This window comes from Rhinoraja longicauda, chromosome 5 (assembly GCF_053455715.1).
Source record: "Rhinoraja longicauda isolate Sanriku21f chromosome 5, sRhiLon1.1, whole genome shotgun sequence".
NCBI lineage: Eukaryota > Metazoa > Chordata > Chondrichthyes > Rajiformes > Arhynchobatidae > Rhinoraja > Rhinoraja longicauda.
Window position 1 is genome coordinate 23,929,818 of NC_135957.1, and position 16,965 is coordinate 23,946,782.

The 16,965-nt window shown below is 40.3% G+C and overlaps 1 protein-coding gene across 3 annotated transcripts in view; it reads right to left on the reverse strand.

The window, feature by feature from the left end:
- Window positions 1–16,965, reverse strand: part of lyst (lysosomal trafficking regulator) — a 170,690-nt gene that overhangs the window by 30,535 nt on the left and 123,190 nt on the right. For all 3 annotated transcript variants that reach the window (XM_078399124.1, XM_078399122.1, XM_078399123.1), the window contains exons 32-41: window positions 16,606–16,782; window positions 12,724–12,800; window positions 10,842–11,030; window positions 6,540–6,685; window positions 6,361–6,457; window positions 4,125–4,186; window positions 3,986–4,041; window positions 3,096–3,248; window positions 1,592–1,836; window positions 1,304–1,370 (exon numbers count right to left, since the gene is read on the reverse strand). In XM_078399124.1, coding sequence (XP_078255250.1) covers window positions 1,304–1,370; window positions 1,592–1,836; window positions 3,096–3,248; window positions 3,986–4,041; window positions 4,125–4,186; window positions 6,361–6,457; window positions 6,540–6,685; window positions 10,842–11,030; window positions 12,724–12,800; window positions 16,606–16,782 — 1,269 coding nt within the window. The remainder of the gene's footprint in view (window positions 1–1,303; window positions 1,371–1,591; window positions 1,837–3,095; window positions 3,249–3,985; window positions 4,042–4,124; window positions 4,187–6,360; window positions 6,458–6,539; window positions 6,686–10,841; window positions 11,031–12,723; window positions 12,801–16,605; window positions 16,783–16,965) is intronic.

The window sequence follows — 16,965 nt, forward strand, 5'->3', positions numbered from 1 at the left end:
ATCCTCCCTCAAAAGTTGCATCTGATTGTAATTGTGACCAACAGCTTATTAATACATTGTTAAAAAGAGTGACAGAATAATTAGCAGTAATCGTTAGTCAGCTTTAAGAAAGTGCAGTTCATGCAAAACGTGGTTGGCATGCTCGTATTTGGAGGCACTCCAATTTCTAGTCCAAGATCTGTAAAAAACATTAGCCTTTCAATATTTACAACGTACCTGGGTTATTTTATTTCAAATTAGCTGACAATGTAATTTAAGATAGTATTTTAGAAACATAGAAAATAGGTGCAGGAGTAGGCCATTCGGCCCTTCGAGCCTGCACCGCCATTCAATATGATCATGGCTGATCATCCAGCTCAGTAACCTGTACCTGCCTTCTCTCCATACCCCCTGATCCCTTTAGCCATAAGGGCCACATCTAACTCCCTCTTAAATATAGCCAATGAACTGGCCTCAACTACCTTCTGTGGCAGAGAATTCCACAGACTCACCACTCTCTGTGTGAAGAAATGTTTTCTCATCTCGGTCCTAAAAGACTTCCCCCTTATCCTTAAGCTGTGACCCCTGGTTCTGGACTTCCCCAATTTTCTTCTATTCGAATAGCCATCTATATAGATAACACTGAGAAGATGTGGAAACCATATGGTGCAGTATGCTAAGAAACTGACTTCTTAATCTTGTAGTCTTCATTCAAGACTGGCCTACAGTGATGTCTTATACTTCCAACAACACAGAAGGCCACCATGTGGCCCACTGGATTCATGCCGGGTTTCTATCCTCTCCTTACTTCCCTGCCAATCCTCTCCCTTTACGTTTTTTCCATTAATCTAATTTACAGTAGTCATTCAATCTATCAGCAAATCTTTGTGATAATGGAGTAAACTCATGGCCATGGAGAGAATGTGTAAATTCCACACAGACAGAGTTCAGGAAAATGCCCAAAGTCCGACTGACTGCTACACTACCTTAGCAATCCAAGATATCTATTGATGAAAGGATTGTGAGTCAGAGAAGGTTACGAGGAGGGGGTGGTGGTGGGGAATCTCAGATTAGAAAATGGGAAAAATATCCTACTGTTGAAGAATGCTCATGGTGTAGTCTCCAAATATGAGAGGGACTCTCCTCTAATAGTGCTGTAACTGATCTATGGGTACAATGACAAATGGAATCTAAAATGAGCTAACATTTTTCAGCACCAATTTAGCCTTCTTTGACGAGCTTACAATTTTTTAATAGTATAAAGTACCCAAAATATTAATTTTAACTATAACAAAGGTGAATACTATTTATGTTAACCTCCAACCTTATAGTTGTCCACATATCGATCTTCCTTCTCTTTGGACTGCACAGCAATAGGCTTCAGAAGGTTTCTGAAATGATTGTAACAAAGTCCATTCATCAGAAAAGAGCTCCATAAAAGTTACATCTTAAAATATGCACCAGATAATTCCCCATACAGAGAGAAATTCTTCGATCCCATGATATCCAATGTCAGTTACATCCAGGACTGGCAAAAAAAGACACCTGCAGCAGATGTTCACATTTAACAAAAGGAACATGTTTTTTTTAAACTATCTGGACATAAAGTTACCTGTAAATGGCTGGTTCAGTCAGGTCGACTGTTTCACTGGAATAGTCACTCAGCATGAAGGGGAAAACGGGATATTGCATAAGATCATTGAAGGAGCGGCCTGCGTGCTTGTTCAAATGGGTCAAGTACTCAAAATTGGTTATCTGTCCTGAGCACCACAGCTGAGTCAGAGCCGTAATGTTTCCATATTCTAATAAATTTGGGAGACTGGAAGACAGGATGTTGTGATGAACATCATCCCGAACCTAAATGAAAATAAAAAACAGATCTAAGTTCATGAACAATCAAATACAACTGTAGGAACTATATACAATTATTGACAGTATCTGCAAGTCAATTGACATTACGATATGTCCAATCTATAAACAATTCTATCAAAGATCAAGTGAAGTACCAATATTTTCAGCAATCATCTAGAAGACAAGATTTGACAAAACTCCCAGTAAAATTGGGTTCATTTGCACAAAAACTGAAAATGAATATAGATTACCAGAGAAAGCATGTTTCATCACAATTAATTGGAAATCGCTGGCACAAACGACAATGGACTTAATGGTCTGCCACTGATTGTGCCATAAATGCCCATTGTTCTGACACATTTTGAGAATGGGTGGCACTATGAACTAGAAGTACAGCATTAAGAAAGCACGGATTGTCAGCTGGAAATTTTTGAATTGATGGTCACTGTTCAATGTTAAGGATGGCTACAGAATTCTAAAACTGCCCAAAATCTCTCAGGACTGAGATGAACTTTAATCCCTCAGCTGTAGAGGGAATCCAGTCTTCTATTTTCCTTTTTCGCCCAAGAGATGAGGTAGAATGCTACTTCCAGCAGGGATATGATGGTATAAAATTACTTTGATTATATTGAGTGATCTGCTATCTTTCATCAGACTGGAGACAATGAAAGATACCCAAGTCTTTTCTCATTTTTGTTTTATTGAATTCATAACCATGTAAAATCAATTTTCCTTTAATGCCATTAAAGTAGTGACAATAGAAATTTTTGACTTGCATGACCATGTAAGAAAAAAAACTACCATGATAGCTAAAGTTGATATAGTTGAACTGAATATTTCAGGATAGTTGTCTATCACACGATCCTGATAAGTAAATCAAAGCCAATTCTATCTTTTTGTAAACAAGGGTAACATAGGGGTCAGGCTTGATCTCTGACTTGTCTGTAATAAATTGCCTCAGCACTTGTAGAGGGAGAAACCAACACGACCTTTTTCCACTGAGTTTCTTTGAGCATTTCCAGTAAACGTCAGTCCAACAGTCAATCTTACAGCAGTCACTGTTTCTTGCAAGGCACGCATGTAAAAGTTGAAATAAGGGAGGTGCTAATAGGCCCCTTGTCGTATGGAGTAACACACATGCAAGGAGTTGCAGTCACATAGAAGAGAACACAGGAGCGGAATCATGAAAAATGCCATCATGGTCTTGCATGAAATATCTTCTCTTTCGAAGAAAAGATTGGAATGAAAATGCTTCCAAGATATACCTTTGTATTGTCAAATGCCAGAAGAAGAGTTCTGCCATTGGTTAGGAAGATTTCCAGTGCATTGTCTCGCAGCTGCCACCAGCGCTTATGAATCTCCTTGATTTCTTCATATGTCCAGGAGAATGAAGCTGGTTCCATTTCCACTGCAGAACTCTTCAAAGCAATAGTTAAATGGGAAGAGGTATTTATGTTTTGTAACTATTAGCATCAAAATTTACAATTATACAGCTCAGGATATTCTAAAATATTAGTTAGCCAAGATGATGGGAAAATTCCCCCATTTTGCTTAGTTTCCCCTCTTTGCTTTGTATTTTATGTCTTCCTGAATTGACAGGCGAGGCCTTAGTTTAATAGCCCATGCTAAAGACAACACCTCCAACAGTACAGTACTCCTTCAGTATTGCTATGACTGACAGTTCATATGGTAGGAAACCACGATTACATTAGCTTTAGTTAGCAGGGTTCAAGACAACATATTTTGTTCTCATAATTTAGACACGGTGATCTGATTTACTAAGCAAAAGGTACTTAAAACAGAGGTGAGAACGATTACATGTTCAAAACCTGTAACAAGGCTTCTAATCTAAGCACAGTATTATTACTGAGCCAAGCTGACATTTGAAGACAACTTCCTACTTACAAACTGAATTATTATATTCCTACCAGATTGTTAAAATCCCTTCCAAAGATTCACTTGGCTACACTTTCAGTATTCAATTGCAACAGAAATATCATATTTGAAATGCAGCAACTTTCCAGAGAAACAATGTTACATTAAATTTGACATTGATACACATGACCTTTTAACACTTCCTGAACTTCACAAGAAAATTCTCAACTCCCAAAGTAAAGCAAATCCAATAAAAACATTTAAAAAAAATGTTACTTACAGGATGCTCAAAGGCATCAGCAGCATTATCCTCAACAAAATACATTCCTGACTCTCCTGGAAAACAAACAAATGTTCATGGTGATTGAACTCTCAATGCTCAGGCTAAACCTTGCAGAGAATTTACAAAAGGTACTAACCTAGAAGGAGTTCACCAACTGTTTCTCGAGAAGGGGCGACATTGATACATTTGCGTATGAATCTAATTAGAAAACAAAACATTAGTCTCAGTATGGTCATCAATTATCATAGTTATAATATTATTAATCTCTTGGAAGTGTGCACCATCAGACAGCTAACAGCTTTTGTTATCAGGCTTCTGAACGGTCCTTCCATAAGCTAGGGTGCTGTCCAATTCACCCTACTGCTTTGAAATCATTGAACTTTGTCTATGTAATTGATGCGCAACAATGCTGTACTACATTCTGCACTCAGTATCTTCCCCTCTATTGTACTTGAGTTTGACTTGATAGTATTTATGTATGGTATATATGATCTGTTTGGATAGTCATAGAGTCATAGAGTCCTACAGCACAGAAAGAGGCCCTTCGGCCCATTGTGTCCGCGCCGCCCGTTACCAAACACAGTCTAATTTTAATCCCATTTTCCCGCATTTGGACCATAACCCTGAATGTTGTAGCATTTCAAGTGCCCATCCAAATGCCTCTTAAACGTTGTGAGTGTTCCCGCCTCCACCACCACCCCAGGCAGTGAGTTCCAGACTCCAACCACCCTCTGGGTGAAAAAGTTCTTTCTCACATCCCCCCGAAACCTCCCTCCCCTTACCCTGTATCTATGTCCCCTCGTTGTTGAACCTTCCACCAGTGGAAGAAGTTCCCCGCCATCTACCTTATCTATGCCCCTCATGATCTTGTACACCTCGATCATGTCCCCTCTCAGCCTTCTCTGCTCCAGGGAAAACAACCCCAGTCTGCTCAGTCTCTCCTCATAGCCGAGGCCCTTCATCCCTGGCAGCATCCTGGTGAATCTCCTCTGCACCCTCTCCAAAGCTATCACATCCTTTCTATAATGTGGTGACCAGAACTGTACACAATACTCCAGCTGTGGCCTCACCAGTGTTCTGTACAATTCCATCATTACCCCCCTACTTTTATATTCGATGCCCCGGCTAATGAAGGCCAGTAACCCATATGCCTTTTTGACCACCCTGTCCACCTGTCCTGCTGCCTTCAAGGACTTGTGTACCTGTACTCCAAGGTCCCTCTGTACCCCTGTCTTCCCTAGGGTCCTTCCATTCATGGTGTACTCCCTCTCCAGTTATTTCTGCCAAAGTGCATCACCTCGCACTTTTCAGGATCAAATTCCATCTGCCACTGCTCCGCCCATCTGACCATCTCATCTATATCTTCCTGTAGCTTGCAGATCCCTTCCTCGCTATTCACCAACCCCCTACCTTTGTGTCATCTGCAAACTTGCTGATCATGCCCTGTACGTTAACATCCAGATCATTTATGTAGATTACAAACAGTAAGGGACCCAACACCGATCCCTGCGGCACCCCACTGGACACCGGCCTCCAGTCACAGAAGCACCCTTCTACCATCACCCTCTGCCTTCTGTCACTAAGCCAGTTTTTTATCCATTTTGCCAAGGTGCCCTGGATCCCATGGGCTCTTACCTTCTTGACTAGTCTCCTGTGTGGGACCTTGTCAAAAGCCTTACTGAAATCCATGTATACCACATTCACTGCACTACCCCCTTCTACCACCTTGGTCACCCCTTCAAAAAATTCAATCAAGTTAGTCAGACACGACCTTCCCTTAACAAAGCCATGTTGACTATCCTTAATTAACCCTCGATCCTCCAAGTGAAGACTGATTCTGTCCCTCAGAATCTTTTCTAGCAGCTTCCCCACCACCGATGTCAGACTCACCGGCCTGTAGTTCCCAGGGTTATCCCTACTGCCCTTTTTAAATAATGGCACCACATTAGCTATCCTCCAGTCCTCCGGTACATCCCCTGTTGCAAGAGAGGCTCTGAAAATTTGTGCCAGAGCCCCCGCAATCTCCTCCCTTGCCTCTCTCAGCATCCTGGGATGCAGAATAAAACTTTTCATTGCATCTTCGGTATGCGTGACAATAATAAACCTAAATAGAAAATTATTTTAATCTGAATTAATAAGTATTTGGATAATAGGAAAAATTTGCAGGTGCAATGGGAAGAAGCAAGAAATTGGAATTAACCTTGGAAATTGGAATCAAGCAGCTGACATGGGTATAATAGATCGAGTACCATATTGCAGTGCTATGATTTGGCTATTGCCATTCCTACTAAGGAAGCAATCACATTGCACCTTATACAGACATCAATAATTCCTTTAAAGAATCATTTAAGGCCATCGAAGGTGATGACTACCTGATGGGTTCACTTGTAGCTTTATCCTTCACAGTTGATGAAAAAGATGAACGGGATTTATCCTCGAACAAGAATGACAGAGGTGGTTTCAGTGGTTCTGCAAAAAAAGAGAAAATATTAGGATAATAAAATCAGAATGAAATTATGGAAAACATTCAAATCTTATCCCATCTTTTTACCGTCAGGTTTTTGTCGATTTCTGAGCAGATATTTGTTTGGTATGGTCAAATAACATCTCTGTAAACGTCGCCTTTCTCTGTTGGGACCTTCAGTTGGATCCAGTTGCCATGAAGTTGGGTAAGACACTGGATCATACCATACTGCCCTAGAAATAAAATTAATGAAAACGTAATACTTAAATAACTAGTTACCTACTGGTACATATGTCAATATCTATTGACATATGTATCTATTAAGTTCATTCTTTAGGGAACGGGGGTTCCCCATTTCATTTAAAGATGAGGCCCTCACTAGGGTCTCCTCGATATCCTGCAGCTCCTTCTTGTCCTCACGTTCCACCCCATCAGCCGTCGCATTAAACACATAATCCTCCGACATTTTCGCCACATCCAACAGGATCCCACCACTAGCAACATCTTCCCATCTCCATCCCTTTCCGCAGAGACCGTTCCCTCCGCAACTCATTGGTCAACTCGTCCCTTCCCACCCAAACCACTCCATCCCCAGGTACTTTCCCCTGCAACCGCAGGAGATACAACATCTGTCCCTATATCTCCCCCCAAGGACCCCGTCAGTCTTTTCAGGTGAGGCAGCGATTCATTTGCACCTCCTCCAACCTCATCTACTGTATTCCGCTGTTCCAGGTGTGGACCCCTGTATATCGGCGAAACCAAGCACAGGCTTGGCGATTATTTCGCTGAACACCTCCACTCAGTCTGCCTAAACCTACCCGATCTCCCAGTTGATCAACACTTTAACTCCCCCTTCCAGTCCCACACTGACACACACCACACAAATTGGAGGAACAGCACCTCGCTTGAGCAGCTTACACCCCAGCGGTATGAACATTGACTTCTCAAACTGCGTACCCCTTGCTTTCCCTCTTTCTCCACCCCCCCCCAGTTCTCCGACCAGTCTTACTGTCTCCGACTACATTTTATCTCTGTACCACCCACTCCCCTAACATCAGTTTGAAGAAGGGTCTCGACTCGAAACGTCACCCATTCCTTCTCTCCAGAGATGCTGCCTGTCCCGCTGAGTTACTCCTGCACTTTGTGTCTATCTTCAATATCTATTAACTTTAGATTGTTTCTTATTTCACCAGTGCTGATAGTTGTTCTAATACACAATTGTGGTAAGTAGCAACATTCATTTTTTAAACTTACTAAGATATTGCATAGGAAATTTGAATCAATGATGAGGGTTGTTGAACTAATTGGTGGCACAGAAGCTTAGAGATGCAGCATGGAAACAGGCCCAATGCCCCACCAAATCCACGCTGCAACGATTATCCATTCACACTAGTTCTGTTATCCCACTTTCTCATCCACTCCCTACACACCAGGGGTAATTTACAGAAGACAATTAACCTGCAGATCCATACATCTTTGCGATGTGGGAGCACCTGGTGGAAACCCACACTTCGTGCAACATGCAAACTTCACGCAGACAGCACCCAAGGTCTGGATTGAACCCGGGTCTCTGGCACTGTGAGGCAGCAGCTCCCCACATTGCGACACTGTGTTGTTAAGTAGAATTAAATTGAGAGTTAAATTATTGGACTAGTAGTTATCAAGATTTCACTGACAAGTAACTATCGCATTGATTGCCTCAGAACATCACCACCATGGGCCCAATTTTATGTTTGCCTGCCATCTAATCAGTCAGGCTCACAATGATCAGTGTTCATCTACAGATGAAAATACTCTGTGGTTGGAACAAGTAATGCAAGTTATTTATGGCAGCAGAATGCTTCAGAGCTTGCTAGAACATCAATGAATCCTAAGATATGCACATAATTAAAGCAGGAGAGGGCAATAAGAAATGCATGAGTATTTCATTAGAGCAATTCAAGTACAATTCAGGTACAATTAAAAATCTTGCTCAAAAGATAGAATTCAGAACAGGAGCAGGCCCTTAGGCCCACAATGACTGCACTGAACATGACGCCATGTTAAGCTAATCTCATCTGCCTGCACATGATCCATATCCCTGCATATCCACGTGCCTATCTAAAAGCCACTATTGTATTTGCCTCCATACTATTCCAGACAGTGCATTCCAGGTACCCACCATCCTCTGAGTTTTAAAAAAAAACTGTCTTTGGCATTTCCACCCTGGGGAAAAAGGTTCTGTCTGCCTTATATATGCCTCTCTTAATTGTGTTATACTTGTATCAGGTCTCCCCTCAGCTGCGGAGATTTAGAGAAACTATCTAGCCACTCATTGTAGCTAATATTCCCTAAACCAGGCAGATTTCTGGTAAACCTCCTACATCCTCTTTAGAGACAGCATCACAGGCACATGGACTCGACAAACAAATACAAAATAAATGATACCTAAATGAAACATAACATTTCTAAAAGAAGGGCATTGGTAAAACATAATTAAGAAAACATGGCCCATCAAGGCCTGCTGCATCTATCTCCTAGTTGCTAACCATTTTAATTCCCCCTCTCATTCCCGTATCAACCTTTCAGTCCTGGGCCTCCTCCATTGCCAGAATGAGGCCTCGCAAACTGAAGGAATGGAGGAACAGCACCTCATATTCTGCTTGGGAAGCTTACACATGAACACTGAATTCTCCAATTTTAGGAAACAACATCCCACCATTTTTTCTTCTTCTCTTCTTAGCCCCCCCCCTCCATGGTTATCCCACTCTCCATCCTTGTGTGCACCCAATCTCCAACCATACCACCTCCCTCCCTTCCATTTATGTCCCTTCCCTGGCTTTATATTTCATTCTTTTCTCCTCATGTGACATTCTTGTCTCCTTTAGTCCCCCTTTGTCACCCATTTGTCTCCCTTTCATCTCCGCCCATCTGCCAATCAAAACGACCCTCACCCATATCCACCTATCACTTGCCAGACTTTGTCCCACCCCCACCTTTTTTTACAGTTTTTTCTCCTTCATAACAATCAGTCTGATTGAGGATCCCAACACAAAACATTGCTTATCCATGTCGTCCAGCTGAGTTACTCTATGGTCTTCTATGCAAAGGTGCTGGCTCGAAGGGCCGAATGGCCCTACACCTATTGTCTATTAACAAGATTATAGCAGAAGTTGTGTATAGGACCCTAGTAGCCAAATAGAAGTGGCAGAATATATATAAATTCACAAATTTGCCAAGCATTAGTGAGGACTAATGAGCAGGTTCAAGTTAGGTCCCTGCACCAACATCACAGATTCTTTATGAAGGAAGAACACATTTAAATTTGGTGTTGAGATATCGAGGTAAAAGTGCGCCAAAGTTATTTAATAATTATAAAATGCTTTAAGTTTAATGTAGCAAATTAAAGGAAAAACGTGCAGCAAGCACTACGATTGTATGATTAAGCAAAGCAGAGTTCAAAGCAATGAAATAGTGACCCCTTCATTGTTAACACTGTAGACTTGTTAATGGGCAAAACAACAAATCAAACACGCTTTTAACATGATATACCCTCCAATTTATACCCCAAAGGGACAAGAACTCTACTTACCAAAAAAAAGCATAAGATGACTAAAGAGGTGAGATAATCTAAAACTAAAAGAAACAGCACAGAAAAAGACAAAAACACAGATGCTGGCAATTAGGAGAATACAAAGAATCGCAAAAGGTAACAAAAGACACAGTAACAACTAGAAAAAGGGAAGGGAAATGAAACTGGGAAGGAAAATCAAAACGAACTGTAATTGCCAGGATCATTACAGACCTTTTGAAAGTGATTGTAAATTTAAAAAAAATAATGGATGTTTCATTGCTTTGGTTCAGTATTTATAGTAGAGCACATGGTTAGCAAGTTGGGCATCTCAATGAATTAATATTTAATTAAAGGCATGTCATAATAACAAAGGCAAAGCAATAATAAAGACACTAATGCCACTTTAGAGTGCTAAAGTCCCAGGACCAAAATCTTTGAAACCAGTATTTTAACAAAGTAAATTAGAACAATGCTGATGCCTCATTTGAATTATCCAATGTTCTCTTGACTTCCTTCCTTTAAGTTGCATTAGTGAGAAGGGAACATAAAATATCTTGAAAGCAGATATCCTAATATCTATTATCAGTACATTATGAGTATTTTATTAAAGATAGAATTATTAAAGATCTTACATGTATTATGATTTTGTTTTACACTTTGTGAATTAGAACAACCTGTCACAGGCTAAACATTATATATTACTTTGAAAGTTAATACGTTCCCCATTCATACTTTGGTCATAGTCAAATGATGTACTTGCAAGATACTAGCATTTGCCTTAGGAAAACATTTCTCTTTCTTCCTAAGTAACTTCTAATTTTATTTCTGATATTTACCTTTCATGTGTTAGCTGTTGAACAAGTTCTCGCCAGTGTCTGCCAGCACTTAAATCTACCTTATACATTCTCCTGATATGCTGAATCACTTTCTTCCTCTCCATGCCTTGCTGCAGAGAGATGTTCTGAGTGATTTCAGCCGCTATTTTGGAAATATCTTTGGACTTTAAATCCAGCCGTTGTAGGAGGCTAAAGAAAAGAAAAATCTTGAAAATCATAGGAAAAATACTTTTCATATGACTCAACACAATCTTTATTTCCCTCCTTTTAGTTAAGTCTTTAGAACAGTTGCATTTTCTCTGAGAGCCTTTCAATACTGCTTTCAAGACTCTAAATTCTCATTTATGATCGAACATTTTTTAATAAACTACTTGATAATAGAACACATCCCATTTTCATCTGATTAGCATATACTTGCACTTTTTAGTGGATATTAGTTGACAGTGATCATAGGGTCATACCGCACAGAAACAAGCCCTGAGCCAAACTTGCCCATGCAACCAAGATCCCCTATTCGCACAGGTTCTACCTGCCCCAATTTGTCCCATATCCCTTTAAACATTTCCTATCCATGTACCTGTCCAAATGTTGTTATAGTACCTGCCTCGACTATCTCCTCTGGCAGCTCATATACCCATCACCCTCTGAGGAAAAAGTTGTCCCAGGCTCCTATTAAATCTTTCCCCTCTCAGCTTAAACCTATGTCCACTAGTTCTTGATTCCCCATACTGGGTAAAATTCATCCCATCTATTCATTATGCACCTGGTCTTGAAAAGCAAAAGAAAACAGCTGATTCTGGAAATCTGAAATAAAAACCGTAAATATCGGAAATACTGTAGGTCAGGCAGCATCTGAAGAGAGAAACAGAGCTAATGTTTCAGGTTGATAATCTTTCATCAGGACTTATCCTGACACTATTTTCCTCAGTTTTCTTCAGCCACTGTAAGTCTCTGTTAAATATGAATCCCTCCTCCTTCGCCTTCCATTTAAACATTTATTCATTTGGCAATAATACTACAATATTGTTCATTTACTCTACTCACACCAGGATAAAATATTTAAATCCTTCCAAAGTTTTATCTCAACTTCGAGCTCAAGGAGTTATATCACATAATTTCCCCCATCCTTGAATGATAATTATTTGCTTAGCTCCACACATTCGTCATGAATTCTCTGGGTCTGATCCTGGCACTGTGGAGATCCCACTCTTAATCTCTTTGTTTCAAACATTTTATTCCTTTAGTAGTTCCCCCTCAAACCTCACTCCCTTTACAGACCCCTAGAGCATTCTTCTACTTGAGAAGGGCTTTATAAGTCAAAGTCACGATCAACAATTTTCAAATGAAATGTTGTCCTTTTTAAAAAAAAACATTGCAGCATAAATAAATGTCTTAACAATTGTATAGGTTGAAACTGCCCTCAATAGATAAGACACCAAGTGGAGTAACTCATCGGTTCAGGCAGCATCACTGGAGACCTTCTTCAGACTGAATGTCCTGACACAAAATATCACCTATCCATATTCTCCAGAGATGCTTCCTGACCCGCTGAGTTACTTCAGCACTTTGTCTTTTTTATAAACCAGCATCTGCAGTTCAAAGGAAAGGAGTTTTTTGTATTCTAAAAATGATTATTTATCCTTATTTCATTGCTGTGATTTCACCATAGCCAACAAAACAGAGAGTGGTTTACACCCCAATTATCAAAGCTTCTGCGCTTTAACAATTGAGGGTAAATTTACCACAGAAACACTCAAGGCTTTCCTATTGAGTCTTTCCTCTTCCTTTCTGGTTCTTTCCACAAAGGAAATACCAAGATGGGGCAGAGCTTGCATCCTATAGCTCAGTGCTTTAATGGAAACACTGACAATTGCAACTTTACCTCTGCTGAGAAGTCGCCATTTTCTTTTCCCAGGCAATTTTATTTGCAATCTCTTCATTCACATATTTTGTCTGCTCCTGAAAGACAATAGTATATATTATTAATGTTCAAAAGCTGGTTTGCATTATTCAGTTCACTCAATCAAAAAAATGGAGACAGTGGTCAACAGCTTGCCCTGTCCTATGTGTGCAGAATCAAAACTTGCCAATCTGTGCTACAAATGCAGATAGGTGCAGTGCCCTCCATAATGTTTGGGACAAAGACCTATCATTTATTTATATGCCTCTGTCCTTCACAATTTGTGATTTGTAATAGAAAAAATCACATGTGGTTAAAGTGCACATTGTCAGATTTTAATAAAGGCCATATTTATACATTTTGGTTTCACCATGTAGAAATTACAGCAGTGTTTATACATAGTCCCCTCAATTCAGGGCACCATAATGTTTGGGACACAGCAATGTCAAGTAAATGAAAGTAATCATGTTTAGTATTTTGTTGCATATCCTTTGCATGCAATGACTGCTTGAAGTCTGCGATTCATGGACATCACCAGTTGCTGGGTGTCTTCTCTGGTGATGCTCTGCCAAACCTGTATTGCAGCCATCTTTCGCTTATGCTTGTTTTGGGGGCTAGTCCCCTTCAGTTTCCTCTTCAGCAGATAAAACGCTTGCTCAATTGGGTTCAGATCAGGTGATTGACTTGGCCACTCAAGAATTGACCAGTTTTAGCTTTGAAAAACTCCTTTGTTGCTTTAGCAGTATGTTTGGGATCATACTTTGCTCTTGCCATCACTCTGATATAAGTTAATCTTGGTCTCATCTGGCCACAAGGCCTTTTTCCAGAACTGTGGTTGCTCTTTTAAGTACTTCTTGGCAAACTGTAACCTGGCCATCCTAACCAGTGGTTTGCATCTTGCAGTGCAGCCTCTGTATTTCTGTTCATTAAGTCTTCTGCGGACAGTGGTCATTGACAAATCCACACTTGACTCCTGAAGAGTGTTTCTGATCTGTCGGACAGGTGTTTGGGGATTTTTCTTTATTATAGAGAGAATTCTTCTGTCATCAGCTGTGGAGGTCTTCCTTGGCCTGCCAGTTCCTTTGCGATTAGTAAGCTCTCCAGTGCTCTTTTTCTTCTTAACGATGTTCCAAACAGTTGATTTTGGTAAGCCTAAGGTTTGGCTGATGTCTCTAACTGTTTTATTCTTGTTTCTCATTCTCATAATGGCTTCTTTGGCTTTCATTGGCACAACGTTGGTCCTCATGTTGATAAACAGCAATACAAGTTTCCAAAGGTGATGGAAAGACTGGAGGAAAGACTAGGTGCTGAGCGCTCTCTTATACCTGCATTAAGGAGGCATTTAAGCACACCTGAGCAATTACAAACGCCTGGGAAGCCATGTGTCCGAAACATTATGGTGCCCTGAAATGGGGGGGACTATGTATAAACACAGCTGTAATTTCTACATGGTGAAACCAAAATGTATAAAAATACCCTTTAATAAAATCTGACAATGTGCACTTTAACCACATGTGACTTTTTCTATTACAAATCTCAAATTGTGGAGTACGGAGGCAAATAAATAAATGATGGGTCTTTGTCCCAAACATTATGGAGGGCGCTGTAAATCTCAGTAGCAGACACAATGGTGTACCAGGACATGGGTAGGACTGGGCTCTGAAAGCAAGGATCATTTCCATCTATCTACAAAAGGAAACCTAATTTTAACAATAGATTCACACTGAAAAACTTCACTCATCTCCATTTGTTTCTCTCAGAAGGAAGAGAGAATAATGTGGTTTTAATATTGATGGGGCACTGGTTAAGCATGACCTCAGTTCATGAAATCAGGAAACGGAATAACTCTTGACAGACAATATTGTGGGATAATTATCAACAAAATAAATGCTGTTCTAAAGATCTACAATTATGTCAGAAGTTTTTTTTTAAATCCTAGAGACTGGGAAAATCAATTTGGCAAATTAACCCGCTGGACAGTCATGCTTACAGTTGCCAAGGCCTTAATTTACCTCCTAAACAACCGTGCATTGCTTCCTGTCTTCAATAAGTTCTTTATAAAGTAAATTATTAGCCAAGCTTAGTTATCTCATTACGTGGCTAAACATCAAAATATACTTGATAATGCCTCAATAAAGAATCGGGATTTTTTTTAACGCTGAAGCTTCCGGAGGATTACCATCTGTTATCTTTGACCTTTCTGACCCAGGTAAATCCGTTTCTTATTGGAGAAACATATTAAGCACCTGGGAAAACTCTGAAGTATCATTTTAATCGAAACTAGACAACCCGTGGACCCGTTGTGTTCCTGTTGGAACGCAAGAGACTTTCAGTTATTTCAAATTCCGTCTCTTCATTCCTCTAGGCGCGCTGCCGCCAGGCCTGGCAACCCTCCCCCAACCTCGCAGGCGCGGCTGACGGTCCCGGCAAGTGGGAGCGCACGGCGTAGGCGCGACTGCCACGTTGAAAGTTTATAAAGTTGTTACTTTTAAAATATATCAAAACTTGATGCTGTACACCGCAGGCGAATGGTGAGGTGCCCCTGGTCCTCGTTGGAACATCAGGGGTGGGCGTGGGGGGGAGAAGAAAGGGTAGATGGAGCCACTCACCCTGGCCCCGGGAGGCCAGCAGCAGGAGAGCAGCCGAAAGACATTGCACCATGTTCGTCCTGCCGGTGGCCATCTTCTTTGACCTTCACTGCACCACGGGAGGAAGGTCAGGAACGCGGCATGCCGGTACGGGCGCCGGTCCTCCCGCTGCTGCTGCGCAGGCACACCGCTGCTGGACCCGACAACCCTCCCCCGTTGTGATGCCGTATTGGATCAAAATGGCGATCTCAACATTGCGATCTCATATATGACCCGTTGGGTTCCCATTGTGACGCCGAACACAGAAGTATTAGATCAAAATGACTTGTCCCATTCACAGTATAAAGTTTATTAAAGTTTATAAAGTGAATTACTTTTAAAATATAACGAAACTTGATACTGCACACCGCAGGCGAATGGTGAGTAAGGTGGGCCTAAAACTGTTGCGCTTTCGTCTACCATTTTGGCTGTATTTCGGGAACATACATATATATATATTATATATGGCTAGTATATATAAAACTAAATGTCTCATCTTGTACGTGTGTGTATATATATATATATATATTTATACCAGTCTGAAGAAGGGTCTCGACCCGAAACGTCACCCATTCCTTCTCTCCCGAGATGCTGCCTGACCTGCTGAGTTACTCCAGCATTTTGTAAATAAATCGATTTGTACCAGCATCTGCAGTTATTTTCTTATATATATACAAATGCTGGTACAAATTTCAGAGAGATATATACATACATACAAATATAGATATATACACACACACAAGATCTGTTTTGGTATTATATATATACCCCCTATATATATATAGATAATGCCACCTGACACAAATCTGGCATATCTTGAATTTTGTAGAATCTGTAATGAAAATATGAATCAAACTGTTATTCATAAGTGCTCAAGGCAAGATGTGACTAGAACATAACACCAGAGGGGCACTCTCCCCCAAAATCTTGTAATAGAGGTTACCTTAATTATTTCTAACTTTTAATATTACCGTATTATCAATACAAATTTTTAAATGCTGTGCCTTACTCATTCCAATACAGATGCAATTTCATTTTGTCAGTGGGACGAAAAGTATTTAACAGAGCTTTATTACGTTTGTAGTTGTAAGGAGACGGGGGACCCATGTGGCTCATTGCTAGAAATAATAGAGCCTGCACCATTAATGTTAAAATCGCTATTGCTAACTAGTTCAAAATTAGTTCCATATTAAAAAGATAATCATACTTCATATCCGTCTGACTATTCATATCATACCTCTTCAATAGCTTTAATGAGATCTGCTTTGGGTGGAGCACCAAGAGGAATACACTTGTGTCCACAGAGCTTTAAAGAGGTGTAAAAGTTGCTTGCTGCAGATTGCTGTTTCTTGGACAAGGCTTCCATATGGTCATGCATCAGTTCATACAAATACAATGCCAGCTTGGGTCCATGCTATAGTTAATCAGAACCAAAAGATCCACACCATTAAAATCTGTTTCAATTTCTCACAATTCATTTTTTTTAAAGAAATTCATATTTCAGAAGGTAATATAATTTAGACAATTTACAAATATCAATGTACTGTAGTGGAGTTGTGTTAAAAATATGAATATTGACCTTCCAAATTATTTGCAC